This window comes from Oncorhynchus mykiss, chromosome 10 (genome assembly GCF_013265735.2).
Source record: "Oncorhynchus mykiss isolate Arlee chromosome 10, USDA_OmykA_1.1, whole genome shotgun sequence".
Classification (NCBI taxonomy): domain Eukaryota; kingdom Metazoa; phylum Chordata; class Actinopteri; order Salmoniformes; family Salmonidae; genus Oncorhynchus; species Oncorhynchus mykiss.
In genome coordinates this window covers 65555279-65577714 of record NC_048574.1, presented here as the reverse complement: position 1 = coordinate 65577714, position 22436 = coordinate 65555279, and the positions used below count along the sequence as shown (strand labels likewise).

The window sequence follows — 22436 nt, the reverse complement described above, 5'->3', positions numbered from 1 at the left end:
AGAGGGAGCGAGGGAGAGGGAGGGAGGAAGGGAGAGGGGAGAGGGAGCGAGGGAAAGGGGAGAGGGAGGGAGGGAGGGAGAGGGGAGAGGAAACAAGGGAGAGGGGAGAGGAAGCAAGAGGAGTAGGGAATTAGTGACAGGTTGTGATTTGCAGTTGACTGCAGGGTTTTAACATGGTACACTGAGCTACAGTACTGTGTCCTGCCCCTCTGCATTCATCACATTCCCCCAGAGGTCTGAGTTTAGGGTCCTCGTGGTCCCAGCTGATGCTCATGGAGCAGGCACCACTGAACCAGGCATAGGGGCACCTACAGGGGCGCGAAGTCCGCATATGGTGGTGACACTTTGGGGACCCGAAGTCAGTACTGTATCCTCCCCTCTAAGGTCCTGGTGGTCCCTGCTGATGTTCAGAGTGCTGACATCAATGAACCAAGGCAGAGAGGACCATGAAGTCCCCACATGGTGGGGACCCGGGGCGCGGATGCGTCGGATGCCTCTGGTGCTTCCGGGATCAACTCCCCTATTCTTTCAGTTCCTTTCCCTGTTCTCTGTGCTGCCATCACGGTCACTTAGCCACACGCCACCGGGGCTTTCTAATGAAGCTGATGCTTTATAGGGATTTGCTTCTTAAAAATGTCCCTTACATCTCTACGTCCGATTCCCCATAGTCCATGTTGCAGTGTACGGCCCATACCCTGTCCAGTTGAATTCATGTATAGTACTGCACAGATTTGATGTTCCATAGGGGAAAAAGCCCTGTCAAAATTGACATGCCCTAAAGACCTCTAAATTGTTTTAATGAATGCTCCAAAAATAAACATCTGTTTCAGCCTTTGTTTACTTTCAACTAGGTGATATATTAAAAAAAAATCATACTTCATTTCAGGGGATACATCAATCTAAATTGCCTTTTTTTTTTTACCAGTGTTGCTGAGCAAATACCAAGCTGTAATTACATATCTTGTCTACCTCAGCCGGGTGAAAACGCAAGACATTTTTTATTTGCTTTTATTAGATTTTTCATGAACATATAGAGTAGATGTTACATAAAGTGCAGTGGAGAGAAAAGGACCGGCATATCCCATCTGAAGGCATCTGCTGTTCGGAGACAACGTCAGCTCTCCTGCTATCAAACATATGGTGCACTATTACCATTAGCACTCATCACTTTAACGGGAATGACAATATCTATTCACTTGAGCTCGTTCAGAGCTGAAAAGGCAGACAGACCACTGAGAAGAACAGCTGGGAAAATTGGGATAGGTTTGATTAGGCATGACGGTGTTTGTTTTGCTCATGGTCCAGGGGCCTGTGTGGTTGTTCGTTTTCATAATGGTTAACGTTAGGACTCGGCTAGGGAGAGCTGATCCCAAATCAGTTGCTAACGGTAGTTCCACAATGTGTATTCGTTCAGCAGCTGATCATGAATAATGACACTGAGCCTGCTCTCTCCCGCTTTCTGACACAGACAGACTGAACAGGGTAACAAACCTCACATTTGGGAGTTCACTTTTCATTGAACTGACACTGGTGCTCGCGAAACGCTGTGCGATTTCGTCTCTTATTCAAACATCCTTTTTTTCTCTAATCTGTGATGGCGGACAGGGCCTCCAACCCATCTGGGAAATATCTAACAGTGGTGATCGTCCCACATGTTTCTGCAATACTCAGTCCATCTCTAGTCCTTCTTATAGAGACACACTAACATACTGTATCCTATACAGACCCCTTCAGGTCCTATGGTACACATACTGTATCCTATACAGACCCCTTCAGGTCCTATGGTACACATACTGTAGTCTATACAGACCCCTTCAGGTGCTATGGTACACATACTGTAGTCTATACAGACCCCTTCAGGTCCTATGGTACACATACTGTATCCTATACAGACCCCTTCAGGTCCTATGGTACACATACTGTAGTCTATACAGACACCTTGAGGTCCTATGGTACACATACTGTATTCTATACAGACCCCTTCAGGTCCTATGGTACACATACTGTAGTCTATATGGGCCCCTTGAGGTCCTATGGTACACATACTGTAGTCTATATGGACCCCTTCAGGTCCTATGGTACACATACTGTATTCTATTTGGGCCCCTTGAGGTCCTATGGTACACATACTGTAGTCTATATGGGCACCTTGAGGTCCTATGGTACACATACTGTAGTCTATATGGGCCCCTTGAGGTCCTATGGTACACATACTGTAGTCTATATGGGCACCTTGAGGTCCTATGGTACACATACTGTAGTCTATATGGACCCCTTCAGGTCCTATGGTACACATACTGTAGTCTATATGGGCACCTTGAGGTCCTATGGTACACATACTGTAGTCTATATGGGCCCCTTGAGGTCCTATGGTACACATACTGTAGTCTATATGGACCCCTTCAGGTCCTATGGTACACATACTGTAGTCTATATGGGCACCTTGAGGTCCTATGGTACACATACTGTAGTCTATACAGACCCCTTCAGGTCCTATGGTACACATACTGTAGTCTATATGGGCCCCTTGAGGTCCTATGGTACACATACTGTAGTCTATATGGGCACCTTGAGGTCCTATGGTACACATACTGTATTCTATTTGGGCCCCTTGAGGTCCTATGGTACACATACTGTAGTCTATACAGACACCTTGAGGTCCTATGGTACACATACTGTATTCTATTTGGGCCCCTTGAGGTCCTATGGTAAACATACTGTAGTCTATACAGACACCTTGAGGTCCTATGGTAAACATACTGTAGTCTATACAGACACCTTGAGGTCCTATGGTACACATACTGTATTCTATTTGGGCCCCTTGAGGTCCTATGGTAAACATACTGTAGTCTATACAGACACCTTGAGGTCCTATGGTACACATACTGTATTCTATTTGGGCCCCTTGAGGTCCTATGGTAAACATACTGTAGTCTATACAGACACCTTGAGGTCCTATGGTACACATACTGTATTCTATTTGGGCCCCTTGAGGTCCTATGGTACACATACTGTAGTCTATATGGGCACCTTGAGGTCCTATGGTACACATACTGTAGTCTATATGGGCCCCTTGAGGTCCTATGGTACACATACTGTAGTCTATATGGGCACCTTGAGGTCCTATGGTAAACATACTGTAGTCTATATGGGCCCCTTGAGGTCCTATGGTAAACATACTGTAGTCTATATGGGCCCCTTGAGGTCCTATGGTACACATACTGTAGTCTATATGGGCCCCTTGAGGTCCTATGGTACACATACTGTAGTCTATATGGGCCCCTTGAGGTCCTATGGTAAACATACTGTAGTCTATATGGGCCCCTTGAGGTCCTACTTGTCTGACATGACACTGACACAGTCTCCACTTTTGTTTAAGATGTTCTTCTAGAAATCCCATGTAACTCTAGTCTACCATGTGACTCTAGTCTACCATGTGACTCTGACTCTAGTTTACCACGTGACTCTAGTCTACCACGTGACTCTAGTCTACCATGTGACTCTGACTCTAGTTTACCACGTGACTCTAGTCTACCACGTGACTCTAGTCTTCCCTGTGACTCTAGTCTACCACGTGACTCTAGTCTACCACGTGATTCTGACTCTACTCTACCACATGACTCTGTGACTCTAGTCTACCACGTGACTAGTCTACCACGTGACTCTAGTCTACCACGTGACTGTGACTAGTCTACCACGCAACTCTGTGACTCTAGTCTACCACGTGACTCTAGTCTACCATGTGACTCTAGTCTACCATGTGACTCTGACTCTAGTCTACCACGTGACTCTAGTCTACCATGTGACGCTAGTCTACCATGTGACTCTAGTCTACCACGTGACTCTAGTCTACCACGTGACTCTAGTCTACCACGTGACTCTGTGACTCTAGTCTACCATGTGACTCTGACTCTAGTCTACCACGTGACTCTAGTCTACCACATGACTCTAGTCTATCACGTGACTCTGACTCTAGTCTACCACGTGACTCTGACTCTAGTCTACCACGTGACTCTAGTCTACCATGTGACTCTAGTCTACCATATGACTCTGACTCTAGTCTACCACGTGACTCTGTGACTCTAGTCTACCATGTGACTCTAGTCTACCATGTGACTCTGACTCTAGTTTCTCATGTGACGCTGACTCTAGTCTACCACGTGACTCTGACTCTAGTCTACCACGTGACTAGTCTACCATGTGACTCTGACTCTAGTCTACCACGTGACTCTAGTCTACCATGTGACTGTGACTCTAGTCTACCATGTGACTGTGACTAGTCTACCACGTGACTCTAGTCTACCGTGTGACTGTGACTCTAGTCTACCACGTGACTCTAGTCTACCACGTGACTCTAGTCTACCACGTGACTCGTCTACCATGTGACTCTGTGACTCTAGTCTACCATGTGACGAGTCTACCACGTGACTCTAGTCTACCACATGACTCTGACTCTAGTCTACCACATGACTCTGACTCTAGTCTACCACATGACTCTGTGACTCTAGTCTACCACGTGACTAGTCTACCACATGACTCTGACTCTAGTCTACCACGTGATTCTGACTCTAGTCTACCACATGACTCTGTGACTCTAGTCTACCACGTGACTAGTCTACCACGTGACTCTAGTTTACCACGTGACTGTGACTAGTCTACCACGTGACTCTGTGACTCTAGTCTACCACGTGACTCTAGTCTACCATGTGACTCTAGTCTACCATGTGACTCTGACTCTAGTCTACCACGTGACTCTAGTCTACCATGTGACGCTAGTCTACCCTGTGACTCTAGTCTACCACGTGACTCTAGTCTACCACGTGACTCTAGTCTACCACGTGACTCTGTGACTCTAGTCTACCATGTGACTCTGACTCTAGTCTATCACGTGACTCTGACTCTAGTCTACCACGTGACTCTGACTCTAGTCTACCGCGTGACTCTAGTCTACCATGTGACTCTAGTCTACCATATGACTCTGACTCTAGTCTACCACGTGACTCTGTGACTCTAGTCTACCATGTGACTCTAGTCTACCATGTGACTCTGACTCTAGTTTCTCATGTGACTCTGACTCTAGTCTACCACGTGACTCTGACTCTAGTCTACCACGTGACTAGTCTACCACGTGACTCTGACTCTAGTCTACCACGTGACTCTAGTCTACCATGTGACTGTGACTCTAGTCTACCATGTGACTGTGACTAGTCTACCACGTGACTCTAGTCTACCGTGTGACTGTGACTCTAGTCTACCACGTGACTCTAGTCTACCACGTGACTCTAGTCTACCACGTGACTAGTCTACCATGTGACTCTGTGACTCTAGTCTACCATGTGACGAGTCTACCACGTGACTCTAGTCTACCACATGACTCTGACTCTAGTCTACCACATGACTCTGACTCTAGTCTACCACATGACTCTGTGACTCTAGTCTACCACGTGACTCTAGTCTACCATGTGACCATGTCACTCTAGTCTACCACGTGACTCTAGTCTACCACATGACTCTGTGACTCTAGTCTACCACGTGACTAGTCTACCATGTGACCATGTCACTCTAGTCTACCATGTGACCATGTACCATACCACTCCCGCCGCTTTAATAAACAAGGGCAAAACTAGAAGGAAAAAACAGTTAACCACTCTAGATAATTAGTCATCCTCCTGTCAAGAATGTTGCTTACATAATCCACAGCCCTAAATGTTACTCACAGGTCAGGCAGATCTCAGAGGACACACACACTTAGATCTCAACATGGTACCCAATACCCCCTCAACCACAACTCCCTACATACCTCTGCTATCGTTGTGAGCGCCTTCCCATGTATGTGTCCCAGTGAGGACCACGGCTCATGGCTGTGGTCACAGCAGCACATACGGGTTTAGTGGAGCACGGGTAATCTGTGGTATAAGCAGGAAGAACCACCGGACACAGTGGAACCACCAGGCACAGTGGAACTCTCTCCTGGGATGCCTCCTATGTCACTGCATCACTGACTTTGATGACTGACTGGAAGGCACATCACTCACAGATTGAACTGCTGACCTGAATTAACAACACTTAAGGAAAGAAGTCAAAGAGCAAATCAATCCTAACTAGGGCCAGGAGTTTTTCCAGGTCAGGCCACACAGTCAGGGAAAACGTGTGCCCTATCATAACAAACAAGCCAACCATACTTTCATGGTTGTAAGTTAGGGCACATGTTGCTAGAAGTGGTCGATTCCAGAACTCAACTGATGATGCAAGCCTCGACTTATGTAGCATGACATCATATACACTGAGTGTACAAAACATTAGGAATGGCTTCCTATAATTGAGTTTTGCCCTCAGAACAGCCTCAATACATTGAGGCATTGACTCTACAAGGTGTCAAAAGCGTTCCACAGGGATGCTGGCCCATGTTGACTCCAATGCTTCCCACAGTTGTGTCAAGTTGGCTGGATGTCCTTTGGGTGGTGGACCATTCTTGATACACACGGGAAACTGTTGAGTGTGAAAAAACCCAGCAGCGTTGCAATTCCTGACACACTCAAACCGCTACGTCTGGCACCTACTACCATACCCTGTTCAAAGACATTTAAATATTTTGTCTTGCCCATTCACCCTCTGAATGGCACACATACACAATCCATGTCTCAAGTTTTTTATTTTTTTTATCCTTCTTTAACCTGTCTCCTCCCCTTCCTCTATACTGATTGGTGGATTTAACAAGTGACATCAATAAGGGATCAATAGCTTTAATCTGTATTCACCTGGTCAGTCTACTTGATGGAAAGAGTAGGTGTCCTTAATGTTTGTACACTCAGTGTGTGTTTTGTCCATGTGGTTGCTGCATGGTAAATGCTCCTAATAACCTCTAAAAGTCTAAGCCTTTGGAGGGGGGGGGGTTCTACTATTTCCTTTACTACTATAGCCCACAGAAACACATTGAGTAACACATTCAGAAATGGCAAAACAAATGTAAAAAAAACATAAGGAATAAGGTTTCGGGGTGACTGTCCTACAGTATATCTAGAAGATAAGACAGCTCAGGAAACATTGATGTTTTTTTTGGACTGTGACAAAGTCTGGGTAGAGGCTCAGTGAGGCAGAGTAAAATTAGGTTTTATTCCATAATTGACCAACAGCAATGCTTACAAATAACAAAGGCGATCTCAAACTGAGCCTTTCAGCCCCAACATGTCTGCTGTCTGCTGTCTGCTGTCTGCTGTCTGCTGTCTGCTGTCTGCTGTCTGCTGTCTGCTGTCTGCTGTCTGCTGTCTGCTGTCTGCTGTCTGCTGTCTGCTGTCTGCTGTCTGCTGTCTGCTGTCCTCTCCCTCACCCCCTCCTCAAATGGGCACAACAGCAGCAGCCTAATAAACAGTTGGGGCTGATTGTCCAGCCAATCACACACTTGATTGACTCATTACCCTCAGCTGGGCTCCATTAGCCTCCCAACAGGAAAGGCGCGGCAAGAGGGCTTGTCTCCTCCAGTGCCACATGGACACAGATGCGGAAGGCCGACATAAGTGGATGCGGAGGATTGAGACGCAGCCCATGCAAAGAAACTGATATCTCTAGCTTGAACTGATGGCTTTTGATGAGTATTTTTTGAATTATGTTACCTAGAATGATGCAGTGGTCCAACATGAACACAGCCACCATCTTTAATGTGGTCACTATTGCTTGGATTGACCACTGAGCTTTAATCTCAGATCTGATCTGTCAAACCAACCCTCGTTGGTTGAGATGAGAGGGGGAGGATGGACACACACCACACACACACGCCATAGTAAATAAGACATGGCAGTGTGTAGCCTCCCCCTTTGTACTCTATGACACAATGTTTCCATCCATCACTGACAGCAGTTCAATCCCCATGTCAAAGCAGCACTGTGCTATCAGAAGTTATGTCACAGTCAGAAAGGCTTGTCGTCTGGTCTGCTGCTTGCTGGAAAGGAATCAGAGCCACACAGAGTCCTTTTCAAATCGAATCATATCAGACCCAGAAAGGAATGCATCAAATCTTTGTATGTCTCCCTTGTAGTCTCTAACAGAATTCTCCAATCCACTCTCTCCCTGTAGCTCAAACAGACTTAACCCACCCACTCTCGGTCTGTCTCTGAATGAAACCTTTTCCCTGTGATGGGCCATGAGCAACACCTTGCGGGTCAGGCCTTAGTGCTCTTCAGTAAATTCTCTCTCTCTCTCCCCCCCCCCCTCCCTCCCTCCCTCCCTCCCTCCTCCGACCAATGTTACATCATCTCCCTGTGTGTGGAGGAGGACAGATGGTGATGGTGGGAGTAGGGCTGCTGCTGCCCCTGAGCCTCTCTAAACCAGCGGTGACATACGGAGGAGAATGATCCCCCTCTCCTGTCTTTTTCTCTCTCAATTGTTTTCCTTTCTCTCCAGCATGGCCCCTCTGTCCTTCACTGCATATCCCCTCTTCCCCCACAGCCACACTGGACTCTGAAGTCCCTCCATTTTCTCACTCTTTCCATATCTTGCAGTTCCATGCTATCCCTCTTAAAATATATTGGAGACCTCCACATCGTCCTCGTTCACCATCAGACTTATCACATCACTCCATTAATCCCAAATGATGCCTAATGCTAAGAAATGGAAGGATTTGTGTTCACTTCTGTTTTCTCACCTAGCTTCAGATGACTTCATCATCATTTGGCACCTTTGGACACCCCACGAAGGGGTACTCATACAAACACCACATTATAAAAACTAAATCACTCATATGCATGTCACTTCTCATTATAGACTTGCAAAACAGAGTCAAAGCCAGTGAGACAATTCTAATCCTTCATGGGTTGTAGTAAAAACATTTCCATCTACATCGACCCATAAGAAACGTCCCAGAGCCCAAGAACCACTTCAAGCCAATTTGTCTTTTAAATCATCTTCACGTCCAGCTTCACTGACCACATTCCATTTGGGTGTATTGATTATTTAATCTAGAGGGAAAGATAGAGAGAGATCTCTACTTCTACAACCACCACTGGGTCTGTGGTTCCTAAGGTAGTTCTGAAATTGCTGAATGATTTGTGAGGTGCCTGCTGTTTGGGTATCTATAAAGCAGGAAGCCTCGCAGTGGTGTGTGTGTGTCCTGCTTGTCTCATCACTGGTAATGACTTGTAAGCCTGTGTGTCAGCTCCCTGAGGCTATGACTTATTCAGATCGGGACGGGGAGGCAGGCGACAGGGCTTTGTGTGTGTGTGTATGTGTGAGTGAGTGAGTGAGTGAGTGAGTGAGTGAGTGAGTGAGTGAGTGAGTGAGTGAGTGAGTGAGTGAGTGAGAGAGAGAGAGAGAGTGACAAGTGGACGCGTCACTGCAAAGTTAACGCTGGCAGACTGACGCAGATGTCCCCTCTTCACATCCACTGTGTGTGGTGTGTGTGTGAGAGTGTGTGCATGCGTGCCTATGCCATTGTGTCTGTGCCTTTCAGTAGTCATTCAAAGCCTTGCTCCAGGGGATCCGTTGTCTAGTCCTTTAACTCCATTCCCCATCCAAACCCATCAACTTCACCTCTGATCCACGTCACAGACGCATGTTAAAATAACACCTTCCTCTTTAAGGAACAACCTTTCCATCAGGCACGATCATGATCTCATTCAAATACCCTCTTATAAAATGATATCTTATTCAGGGGGATGTTTATTGTTTCAGTAAAGTACCCTCACTAATAGCTTAATGGTGCTTGTTCAATTCATCCGTTCAGTGGGAGAGGAAGAGAAGGGAAATGGATTCTTACGTAAGAGATTCTCCCCAGGAGAGAGTGGAGAAGAGGTCTGAGAGATGCTTGGCCCGGGAAACACGCTGCGTTATGATGTTTCCTCGTCCACATTATCAGTGTGTGTGTGTGTGTGTGTGAGAGACAAAGTGAGCTGGTAACCCGCTGGCACGCGAAACACACACTACCCCATGTTACATACACACTACCCCCACTCACGTGGTTTGTCATCGTTTGGCAATGCTACCCTTTGGAATTCATTGGCTTTCAAATATATGTGTGTTGACATTGACTGGAATGAAGGCAGTAAATGTATTTATATGAATGCATGAATATATACGTACCATTGTAGTCTCAGCTATGGAGCCAAAGCTGTTGATGAATATGTTGCATGATACGTTCACAGGAGGACCTAGACAGAGGAAAATAGCATTAGGAAATATGATATAGCTTCAAAGTAGTTTAAAACATGTAAGCATAGATACACATATACAGGGATTATTCAATGTCTTTGAGAAACATGGCTCTTCACTTAAACACCTCCATGAATATTTAAAACTGTGGTTCCATCATCGTGGCGATGGCCTTATACATGATGTAATAGAATAGATCCTGCACAGCCTTGTAGCCCTGGAGGCATTCATATATCTTAATCTACTTCCCATTCTTGATAAATGATCTGTTTTTCCCCTCAAAACAAAATACATGCTAGCCTACAGATGTGGGATCTTAATTTGATCAGCTGTTGCAGGAAAACTTTCCCACAATGCAGGAAATGTAAAACTTGTAGTTCTTCAAATGTGTTTTGTCTCTGCCAAGAAGTTTCCTTTCGTTTGAAAGTTTGTTTCTTAAGTCCTTTGTTGCTGTTGTAATTCATTTTTTTCAGTCATGTTTTTTTCCCATCATATTTTGAATAACTTTCTCCTGTGTCACTTTACTTGGACTGCGAAAAGTCATCAGTCAAAAGGAGGGTGTCTTGTCCTGCTCCTGCATTTATCCCACTCATCAGCAACAGAGCATTGTGGTAGGCGCATGTCCGACATCAATTTGTACGCAATTACAATGATAATTCAATATTACATTTCAGAAAATGTTATATAACAAACTATGGTGTAATGGAATGTTTTTGCCTTGTGTTGTAGGTTTTGTGGGTTTTGACACATCGTGTAGGTGTCTTAACCAGACATACAATGCAATACATGTCACAACAGGTCTAAATATACAGTATGTGTCATGACAGTGTTATGACAAGTCATGTCAGCTGTTATGACATATTATCATTTGGTTATGACCATGTGACAACATGTTATGACGCTGGGTGTCAAGTGAAGTGTTACCAAAATGTCAGACTTGATTTTCCCTTAAGAAAAATGTCTAAACCCCTACAAAAATGTCCATGAATTTTAAATCCACATAATAATTCACATTTCCTGTTGCTGCAGGATTATTTCCGGACTAAAATTAAGATCCTACATCTGTTATCATTGACATCTGACAACATGATGTGCTTTTACGACATTAGCAGTCATTTCCATTTCATAATTGCACATTTTTCCATTCAAGATGATTGGCATGTCTTAAGGACAAAGTCCTTTCACTGTTGCATGACTGTACGTGACCAGCATAGAAACTGTGACCATGCTTTCTACACTACAATAGAAACAGCAATACACTTGGAGCAGCATGTACAGTGATGTCAGTAAGTGGTTAGTGCATGTAAAATCATACATGACAGGTATGTTTTTTCCTAGGAGTCTAGCTGTCAGGCAGAGCCAGGCGATCCGTATTCCCGTGGCTTTCTGCGTTCTATGACACTGTCATCGACAATGATGACAAAAGGAGAGATAAGGGAGAGTGTGGGTTTTTCACTTTGCTGTGTGTGTGTGTGTGTGTGTGTGTGTGTGTGTGTGTGTGTGTGTGTGTGTGTGTGTGTGTGTGTGTGTGTGTGTGTGTGTGTGTGTGTGTGTGTGTGTGTGTGTGTGTGTGTTTCTCTCTGCCGGTCCAACTGAACACTCCACTGACCACTTCATCCCATTTCCCCTTCCTGCTCAAATGTGTGGATGGATGTGGCCACATGTGGCAACCACAACTGATAGATCACATACCCTGTGGATGGTCCTATTTTTCAGCTGAATCCCAATTTGATTGGCTAACAAACACTTCTCTAGACCATGGCCTTATCACAAGCATCCTCTCATGGACACTTTCTTTACTCATTGTATTGAACATGGCCTACATGATGTCAATCAGGACAGCTCAGAACAGAGTGTGATGGCAAGCTTTCGTGGACGGCCTTCTACTTCTACTTCTTTTTGGGTAGTCACGGCAACTCCAATCTGACTCGTATCCCTGTGTTTGCCAAGCTAAAACGTGACAAACAGAAACAGAACGTGTCTTTTACTTCCAGACAGACCATTCTGTTAACTCCCATTCCAATGCCAGGCCTCTGCCATGAGGGACAGGGCCAGGGCTGGAGGCAGTCGGTCCCTGGGCCTGGCCAGCAGTATGGTAAACAGTAGAACCGAGGGGACCTTTTGGCTAAACGGGAGAGTAAACACCGTCTGTTCTGACTCCATTTTAGGAGCTGTTCACTGCGGCCTCAGTCAGCAGCTAACGGCCACCTGACGTTGTGATGTTGGATGTTACTTTTAAGACAGTACATAATGAAAGGATTTTGGGGGATGATATGGGAACTTTATTCTGGAAAGTATTATTGTGGATATTCATGAAAATACGTCCCATCAGTCGATGAACAGAGGATGAACCGACTTGCTCATTGGGTAAAGAGGAAAGTTACATTTAATGTTTGGCCTGTATTTAACTTGTAACTGCCAGATCTACTTTTGGCCAGAAACAAACTGTAGGCCCATACTGTACCTTTAAAGTTGGGTCTAATTCTGGCATCGTAGCCGGAGGTTCTCCCCATGAGTTTGTCCAAGAAGTCGGAGGGTGACGGAGGATGCACTGCTCTCCCCCGAGGACTCTCTGGCTCTAAAGACGCCACCAGACTAAAAAGAGAGAGAGAGAGAGAGAGAGAGAGAGAGAGAGAGAGAGAGAGAGAGAGAGAGAGAAAATAAGCACACAGAGAAAATACAGACTTTAGTGAAATGTGCAGCAGAGGTAACCCAGGCCATTAATGTACACACTAACACTAATGTCCCCTGACATCATAATGCATATTCAGGACTATATATATATATGTACTATATATATGTACTATATACTATATGTTGCGGTATGATTATAGCAAACCTCAATCTGTTCATTTAGATACAACAGCTGAATATAACAGGGGTCTTTCGTGGCACCAATAACGCTCCACACTAAATATTTGAACATGGCTGAAATATAAATAGCTGTCGATATGAATTTCCTAAAGGCACAAAACGAAAAGGTTAAAAATACATTTGATACGGCATCCTAGACATCCCATCCACTAAAAGTCCTTATTCATTATCCAGAGAGAAGCTCAGGGGAGGACACGCTTATTTACCATGCATTGGATTGGGACCCGTTGTCTAATGTTGTTCCCTGTATTGCTAAACCCCAATCCCTGAGCGAATGCCTGGGTAACTCATCAAATATGTTCAAGTACTTTGTGCTATAGCCCAGAGCAAACGGCATACACAACCCTCATCTTGTCTTTTTAGACAGAGTTTTGGCATGGGGATTTGAAAACCTACAAAATAAAAATAAAAAAGACAAGATAGCTTTGCAAAAAAAAAAAAAAAACTGTTGACAGCGAGAGGACCAAAACATAAACAGTGATTAAACTCCAAGATTCTCTTCTTCCCTAGCCCATCACAATGCCAGCACAACGATCCTCCATCAAGTATTTATTCACAGCTGTCAACCCACGTTGGCAGGGAAAGTAAAACCCTGCTAGAGGGAGGGACTGCGAGACTGCGAGTCATTATGGTATAGCCCCGATAGCCCAATGACTAATTAAAACATCAAAGTCTGGGATCTTCTCGCTCTTTCTCTCTTCTTAGGAAAATTACAGGTAGTAGAAGAATATAAAGTCTTCTCGTAAGTGAGCTGGGCCCGTGTAGGCATGATTAAATAATGTGAGCCACAATACAGACAGCCTCCGTTTCTTATTTCATCCCCTATTTTCACGTGTTGGTTCGGTAGCTACCAGCGGTACCAGTGCATGTATGCTGCTGTGACTCCATCCCCTTTGCTTTAAGCAGACACAGCATGAAAGTTGCCTCTCGCTCCCCCAGTGGATTACATGTTAGACGGTGCTACCGGTGCTCTCTTTAAGCCCTTACACCTGGGACAAGGCAAGCAGTTTTTTCCTGGAAAGTGGTACAAATCAGTTGTGCTTTAAACCTGGTTATTGGAGACCCCCAGGGTGAACAGGTTATGTTCCTGCCTTGCACTAAGGCTGCGTCGACACAGGCAACCTGATTCAGATCTTTTTTTCTCCACTAATTGGTCTTTTGACCAATTAAATCAGCTCTGAAAAAGATCTGACGTGATTGAGCAAAAGACCAATTAGCGGAAAAAGATCAGAATTGGGCTGCCTGTGTAACCAGACCTTCTCATCGGATACAAATACAGACAATGAAAGTGGCAGTAAAATAGTTTAAAAATATCAAACATTCATTTTCAAATTGCATGACCACATAACATAGCTTCCTTACGACTAAGTAGGATGTAAGTGGGGTGAAATCTTACACTGTCCGACTTCACAGAGACATCTAGATTGACTCATTACAGTGTTAGAATCCAGCACTAGGCATAATGCCATGCTGTCTGCATGCCGTGGACAAAACAAAAACAAGCTGGTTGAAAATGAAAACAATAATTACCAAAGGGGATTTAGGTCAAGAAGAACAACATTTTCCCCCGGCTGAATATACAATATGAAAAGGGGAAACATTTGGAACATTTGGAACAAACAAAACGTTGCCAGCCTTAATGAACTCAAAAGAACCACACATACGGAACAGTACGGCAACGGAACGTGATTGGTCAATTTCACAAGCCCTCAATTCTGAAATATAATTTGTGCTCAGTTACCAGTTATAGTGTACATGAGCATTTATATGCCAGGAAATTAAAAATAGTTTTTTTCCTGGTCCGGTCACGTGGTCAGGGAAAAATTAGGGCATAAAGTAGGGATAGACATTTACAGCTCTAATAATAAGCCACATAAAACATTCCCAAAATGCTATTATTTTCATATTCCACATACTCCAATACTGATATGATTTAAATCAAAGTTTATCAAATCAAACTTTATTTGTCACCTGCGCCGAATACAACGTGTGTAGACCTTACCGTGAAATGCTTACTTACAAGCCCTTAACCAATAGTGCAGTTCAAGAAAGAGTTAATTAAATATTTACCAAATAAACTACAATATAAAATAATAAAAAGTAACACAATAAATAACAATAACAAAGCTATGTATAAGGGGTACCGGTACCCAGTCAATGTGCAGGGTACAGGTTAGTCGAGGTAATTTGTACATGGAGGTAGGGGTGAAGTGACTATGCATAGATAATAAACAGCGAGTAGCAGCAGTGTAAAAACAAATGGGGGGGTCAATGTAAATAATCCGGTGGCCATTTGGTTAATTGTTCAGCAGGTTTTAGAAGCTGTTAAGGAGCCTTTTGGTCGCAGAGAAAACAGTCTATGACTTGGGTGATTGGAGTCTGACAATTTTTGGGGATTTCCTCTGACACCGCCTAGTATATAGGTCCTGAATGTCAGGAAGCTTGGACCCAGTGATGTCCTGGACCATACGCACTGGGGACCCATGCCAAATCTTTTTAGTCTCCAGAGGGGAAGAAGATGTTGTCGTGCCCTCTTCATGACTGTCTTGGTGTGTTAGGACCATGATAGTTTGTTGGTGATGTGGACACCAAGGAACTTGAAACTCTCAACCTGCTCCACTAGAGCCTTTTCCTATAGGTATGTTGTTACGGTATTCTTCCGGTGAAAGAGAGGCGGATCAAAATGCAGCGTGGTTATTTGTATACATCTTTAATACAGATGAAAACACAAACAGTATACAAAAACAATAAACGTGAAAAAACCTAAACAGCCTATCTGGTGCAAACAAACACAGAGACAGGAACAATCACACACAAAGAATATGGCTGCCTAAATATGGTTCCCAATCAGAGACAACGATAAACACCTGCCTCTGATTGAGAACCACTTCAGGCAACCATAGACTTTTCTAGACAACCCCACTATACCACAATCCCAATACCTACAAAACCCCAAGACAAAACACACCACATAATTAACCCATGTCACACCCTGGCCTGACCAAAATAATAAAGAAAACACAAAATACTAAGACCAGGGCGTGACAGAACCCCCTCCCCCCCCCAAGGTGCGGACTCCCGGCCGCACACCTAAACCCATAGGGGAGGGTCCGGATGGGCGTCTGTCCACGGTGCGGCTCCGGCGCGGGACGTGGACCCCACTCCAACAAAGTCTCAGTCCGCCTGCATCGCGTCATTAGATTGGCGACCCTCGCCGCCGACCATGGCCTAGTAACCCTCACCAAGGGCCCCACTGGACTGAGGGGCAGCTCGGGATTGAGGGGCAGCTCAGGACTGAGGGGTAGCTCGGGACTGAGGGGTAGCTCGGGACTGAGGGGTAGCTCAGTACTGAGAGGAAGCTCAGTACTGAGAGGAAGTTCAGGCAGGTTAATGGAACTGGCAGATCCTGGCTGACTGGTGGTTCTGGCAGATCCTGGCTGACTGGCGGCTCTGGCAGATCCTGGCTGACTGGCGGATCCTGGCTGAATGTTGGATCCTGGCTGAATGGCGGATCCTGGCTGAATGGCGGATCCTGGCTGAATGTCGGATCCTGGCTGACTGGCGGCTCTGGCGGATCCTGGCAGACTGGCAGCTCTGGCGGATCCTGGCAGACTGGCGGATCCTGGCAGACTGGCGGATCTGGCGGCTCCTTGCAGACTGGCAGCTCTGGCGGCTCCTTGCAGACTGGCAGCTCTGGCGGCTCCTGCAGACTGGCAGCTCTGGCTGCTCCTTGCAGACTGGCAGCTCTGGCTGCTCCTTGCAGACTGGCAGCTCTGGCTGCTCCTTGCAGACTGGCAGCTCTGGACAGGCGGGAGTCTCTGGCAGCGCTGAACAGGCGGGAGACTCCGGCAGCGCTGGAGAGGAGGAAGGCTCTGGCAGCGCTGGACAGGCGAAGCGCACTGTAGGCCTGGTGCGTGGTGCTGGCACTGGTGGTACTGGGCCGAGGACACGCACAGGAAGCCTGGTGCGGGGAGCTGCCACCGGAGGGCAGGTGTGTGGCGGTGGCACTGGATGGACCGGACCGTGAAGGCGTACTGGAGATCTTGAGAGCAGGGCTGGCACCAACCGCCCTGGCTGGATCTTCACCCTAGCCCGGCAGATGTGAGGAGCTGAGATGTAGCGTACCGGGCTAAGCACGCATACTGGGGACACCGTGCGTTCCACCGCATAACACGGTGCCTGACCAGTACCACGCCCGCCACGGTTAGCACTGCTAGGCGCACTGTAGCGCTAAGCTGGCACAGGATGTGCAAGGCTAGGGAGGTGCACAGGAGGCTTGGTGCGTGAGGCTGGCACAATTTTCACCAGCCGACTAGCACGCACCTCAGGGCGAGTATGGAGAGCTGACCCAGGTGCCATCAAATCCCTGACACGCTCCATCGGGCGAATTCCGTGCCTAATGCACCAACACAGCAACTCCCTCATAACTCTCTCCTCCAAATCACATTGTATGATTTTTAAGTAATTAATTTGCATTTTTATTGCATGACATAAGTATTTGATCACCTACCAACTAGTAAGAATTCCGGCTCTCACAGACCTGTTAGTTTTTCTTTAAGAAGCCCTCCTGTTCTCCACTCATTACCTGCATTAACTGCACCTGTTCGAACTCCTTACCTGTATAAAAGACACCTGTCCACACACTCAATCAAACAGACTCCAACCTCTCACAGCAGCTTGGTGAGAAGGCAACAGCTGTTGGCGCAATTATTAGAAAATGGAAGAAGTTCAAGATGACGGTCAATCACCCTCGGTCTGGGGCTCCATGCAAGATCTCACCTCGTGGGGCATCAATGATCATGAGGAAGGTGAGGGATCAGCCCAGACTACACGGCAGGACCTGGTCAATGACCTGAAGAGAGCTGGGACCACAGTCTCAAAGAAAACCATTAGTAACACACTACGACGTCATGGATTAAAATCCTGCAGCGCACGCAAGGTCCCCCTGCTCAGGCCAGCGCATGTCCAGGCCCATCTGAAGTTTGCCAATGACCATCTGGATGATCCAGAGGAGGAATGGGAAACGGTCATGTGGTCTGATGAGACAAAAATAGAGCTTTTTGGTCTAAACTCCACTCGCCGTGTTTGGAGGATGAAGAAGGATGAGTACAACCCCAAGAACACCATCCCAACCGTGAAGCATGGAGGTGGAAACATCATTCTTTGGGGATGCTTTTCTGCAAAGGGGACAGGACGACTGCACCGTATTGAGGGGAGGATGGATTTGGCCATGTATTGCGAGATCTTGCCCAACAACCTCCTTCCCTCAGTAAGAGCATTGAAGATGGGTCTTGGCTGGGTCTTCCAGCATGACAACGACTCGAAACACACAGCCAGGGCAACTAAGGAGTGGCTCCGTAAGAAGCATCCCAAGGTCCAGGATTGGCCTAGCCAGTCTCCAGACCTGAACCCAATAGAACATCTTTGGAGGGAGCTGAAAGTCCGTATTTCCCAGCGACAGTCCCGAAACCTGAAGGATCTGGAGAAGGTCTGTATGGAGGAGTGGGCCAAAATTCCTGCTGCAGTGTGTGCAAACCTGGTCAAGAACTACAGGAAACGTATGATCTCTGTAATTGCAAACAAAGGTTTCTGTACCAAATATTAAGTTCTGCTTTACTGATGTATCAAATACATATGTCATGCAATAAAATGCAAATGAATTACTTAAAAATCATACAATGTGATTTTCTGGATTTTTGTTGAAAGCTGAAAGCCTTTGAAAGACTCTTGAAGGAGGACAGCGACATGATATCTGCCAGAACCTATCCTTATACACAGAAAGACTTAACAACAGTACACATGAACAATTGTCCTGGAGGGTACAAACTAACATCAATTAAATTGAACATATAAACATTGAGGTCACTGCCTACTGTGCAACCCCACTTCAGCACTACATGGTGAATCTCCTCCTGGTTTGACAGATAAGATCTCTGCTCTCTGAATAACCCACTTCAACACTACATGGTGAATCTCCTCCTGGTTTGACAGATAAGATCTCTGCTCTCTGAATAACCCACTTCAACACTACATGGTGAATCTCCTCCTGGTTTGACAGATAAGATCTCTGCTCTCTGAATAACCTAGTGATAGGAGACTCTTTACGCTGAATACAGGAGAAATTCCTAAATACTTTCACATTACTCAGCACCAGTGTTACCTATGAGGATATGCGACATTTACATATTTATCCCTTGTGGCAGAAGATACTGAGGGAAAATGTTTACTGAGTAATGCTGAGAGAGCTACGATATGTCGGACATGGGGGTTTGGGCTGGACGCATCTGACGCCCTGATGATGGCGATAGAGAGACTACTGACAAGGCCTCCTGAGGCAGCAAGTAACCTCCTTGACTGGGGTCTCACTCGTGGAGCTCCATGACAGTGACAGGCAGGGTCTTTTGAGGAGCTCTGGTGTCAGGGACCTGGGGTCCCTCACTGGGCACCATGACAGGCTCAGGCCTCTCCTCAGGGCCCCATAGTGCCCTCGTCTCACCCAAAGAAAAGCTCTGCTGTGATTCATAATCCTCCAGGGAGATCGTTGTCAGGCCAGTGTCCCTCTATCCTTCCATCCATCCTTCCACAGTGTGGTCTAGAGCCAACGTTTCAGTCCATCCGCCATCTCCCAAACAAACAAGGAGCACTCTGGGAGAAAAAAAACTTCCAGCAGCAGGCAGACGAGGTGAGCCATAGAGATAGGAGGGACAGTCGTCATGGCAACCCCGTCCTGGCCGCTGGAGCGTCCAGCTGCAACCGTGGTGGTCGACGGAGCGGAAGGTCGCCGGTGTCGGGTTATGCTTTTGTGAACCAAACCGGCCGATTGAACAGACCGAGTAAGAGAACTGTTTAAAACACAGCAATCCTCATGGGATTCTTCTCAGTTTGGTAGAGAAAATGTCTCATAATATAGAACAGTCACACAGAATGGATAAAACAGCCCCAGTTTGGTTATTGAACAGTCACAGATTGGATATAGAACAGTAGCAGAATGGACTTAAATGAACCCTACTGGCTCAAAGGCGCTCCATAATTGGACATAATATTCAGTTCAAAGTCCTTGTTTGTCTGAAGCTTGCAGTCTACTATACATCAGCGGAAGCATAGTAAACAAGCAAAAAAAACAACACAGGCCAATATTCTTATGCACACACATTTGGGTCTCTCTCTCTTTCCCCCCCCCCACCCACGTCAAGGTTACATCCAGACGCTATGGCTCCCTAACAGGGATAAAAAAGTGTGTCACATTGACAGAGAGAGAGGGAGGGAAATGGAGGAGGCACAGGATGAGAGATTGAGAGTGCTTCCCTGCCTTTCCTCCCCTCTTCCAACCTTCTTTCACTTACTTCCTCCCTCCCTCTCTCTCTTTCTCTCTCTCACTCTACCTCTCTCCCTCCATCCCAACTTCCACATCCCTCTTTTCTTCCCTGCCCCCCTCCCTCTTTCCTCCCCCCCTCTCCTCTTTCTCTCCCTTTTCATCTCTTTGTTCTCCCACCTTCCAGTTCCTCCCTCCATCCCTCTCTCCTCCCCAGCTGCTTGGAGGCTAGCTGATGGGGATGCGAGTCAGACGAGCTGAAGCGTTCAGGAGTGGGGAGATGGGGGAGGGAGGGGGAGGGACGTGGAGGAATGGTAGAGCGGACAACTAAGTGAGATTAACCGATAGCAACAGCGTGCAGCTCAGCTATGAGAGAGAGAGAGGGAGAGGATGGGAGAGGGAAGAGATGGAGGAGGATGAGGGTTTAACTGAGAGATAGCTATACACCCTGCATCCCCACAGTGACCAATAGGCCAGACAGAATTGCACTTACAATATTGAATAATGTAGCATCTTGCACACCTTGTAAATCTACAAAATGGCTGATGTCTACAGCTTGAAATACAAATGCCACATGTGAGGTGTAATTTCTGTTCAATTATTCATCGTACTTCTCCCCTCCAGCTTTGCCACGTCGTCGGTAAACAAATGACATTGATTGCTTGTTGTTCTGAAGGGTGTAAACAGTGATGGAACGTCTGACGAACGTTGTTGTTCATTTTGACACAATTCATGTGTGTGTACTGTATGTGGTTTGTGTGTGTGTGCACGCGGGTGTGTGTGTGTGTGTGTGTGTGTGTATGTGTGTGTACCGGCAGCGCCTCTTGTTGTTCGAGACATCAAAGCATCCCCTCTAAAACATGAAAACCACAAACCGGTGTATTCATTTCAGTTCTGTCTACCCAGACAATACACCCATTGTCTGTTGTTTCTATCGTTCAAAACGCAAATGCATAGCATAAAATCCTCACAGTTTATGATTACACACGGCTCATGTGTTGCGTCTCGTTCTGCATTCATTTGAGGCCTGTAGAGAATAAGCAGCGCTTCAACTTTATGTGACCCTATGGACAATACTATATTCTAGGAAAACAGAAGTACTTCTCAGCAGGAGGTGCCAGTGTCATACTTGAGAACAATGAACCATCAAACCACGAAACAAAAGCCTAGAACACTATAGCACTATCTGTTCTGTAACAGTGAAATGTCCCCATAACCCAGTGGCATGACAATAGGCTAGAGAGCCGGGAACCCTTCCAGGCCTTAGTCTCATTGTGTTGTCATTGCCAAGGGAAGTAGCCTACGACCACCGACGCCCACAGTCAATCGCTCTGTACAACCTCCTTTCTGTCTCCCCCGTGGAGCGTATTGCTAGCAGACCATCCGTGTTTCATTCTCTGTCTTGTTCATATGTGTGAGTACGAGATGGCAATATTGTATAGCCTGTCATAGTATATATACTCTGGTGTGTGCCTCCTTTCACCCTCTCGGACAGCCTCCCCAGGGGACTACAGGGGCACTATAGCTGGATCCACATCACCCATAGGCTGACCTGATGTCCTGTTCCATTAAAAGGGGATGAGAACAAGCTATAGCTCACATGCTGAAAACAGGCTGTAACCATATAATGAATTATATGGGCTGTGCTTTACCATTAGAGACTTCAGGCCTAACATGTCACTGGCATTTATGGAACTACGGCTTCAAAGTTTCTCTATGGTTCCGTTGGGTTCTGTGAGAGGGAAACGGGTTTGAAGGTGTCAATGCCGGCACAGGGTTGGTAACAGAGAGTGTGGGTGTGTGTCGTTCAAGCACAGCTGTGATGTATAATTTCCCACCTGTGAGAGGGGGTTACAGAGTCACAGCTCTCTCTGACCGAGAGAGAGAGAGAGAGAGAGAGAGAGACAACGGACCAGTTTGTTTGTACACCTCCGCGTCGTCTGCACAAACCGATACATATCCGTCCTGTCTGTCTGTGTCGTGACTCGTGAGGCTTCACAAACGCCAGCAGCGTCTTTGCAATCAGTGACAGTTGCTTAGTAACCAAACCCTGTCCCCTTCACCTGTAGAGGGATACCACGGTAACCACCATCCATCCGCTGATGTTCGC

General features: G+C 46.3%; 1 protein-coding gene across 1 annotated transcript in view; it reads right to left on the bottom strand.

Moving 5' to 3' along the window:
* The window catches only part of LOC110533186 (glycine receptor subunit alpha-3-like), a 109382-nt gene that overhangs the window by 54409 nt on the left and 32537 nt on the right, over positions 1 to 22436 (bottom strand). The window contains exons 2-3 of the mRNA XM_036933620.1: positions 12605 to 12735; positions 10072 to 10139 (exon numbers count right to left, since the gene is read on the bottom strand). Coding sequence (XP_036789515.1) covers positions 10072 to 10139; positions 12605 to 12735 — 199 coding nt within the window. The remainder of the gene's footprint in view (positions 1 to 10071; positions 10140 to 12604; positions 12736 to 22436) is intronic.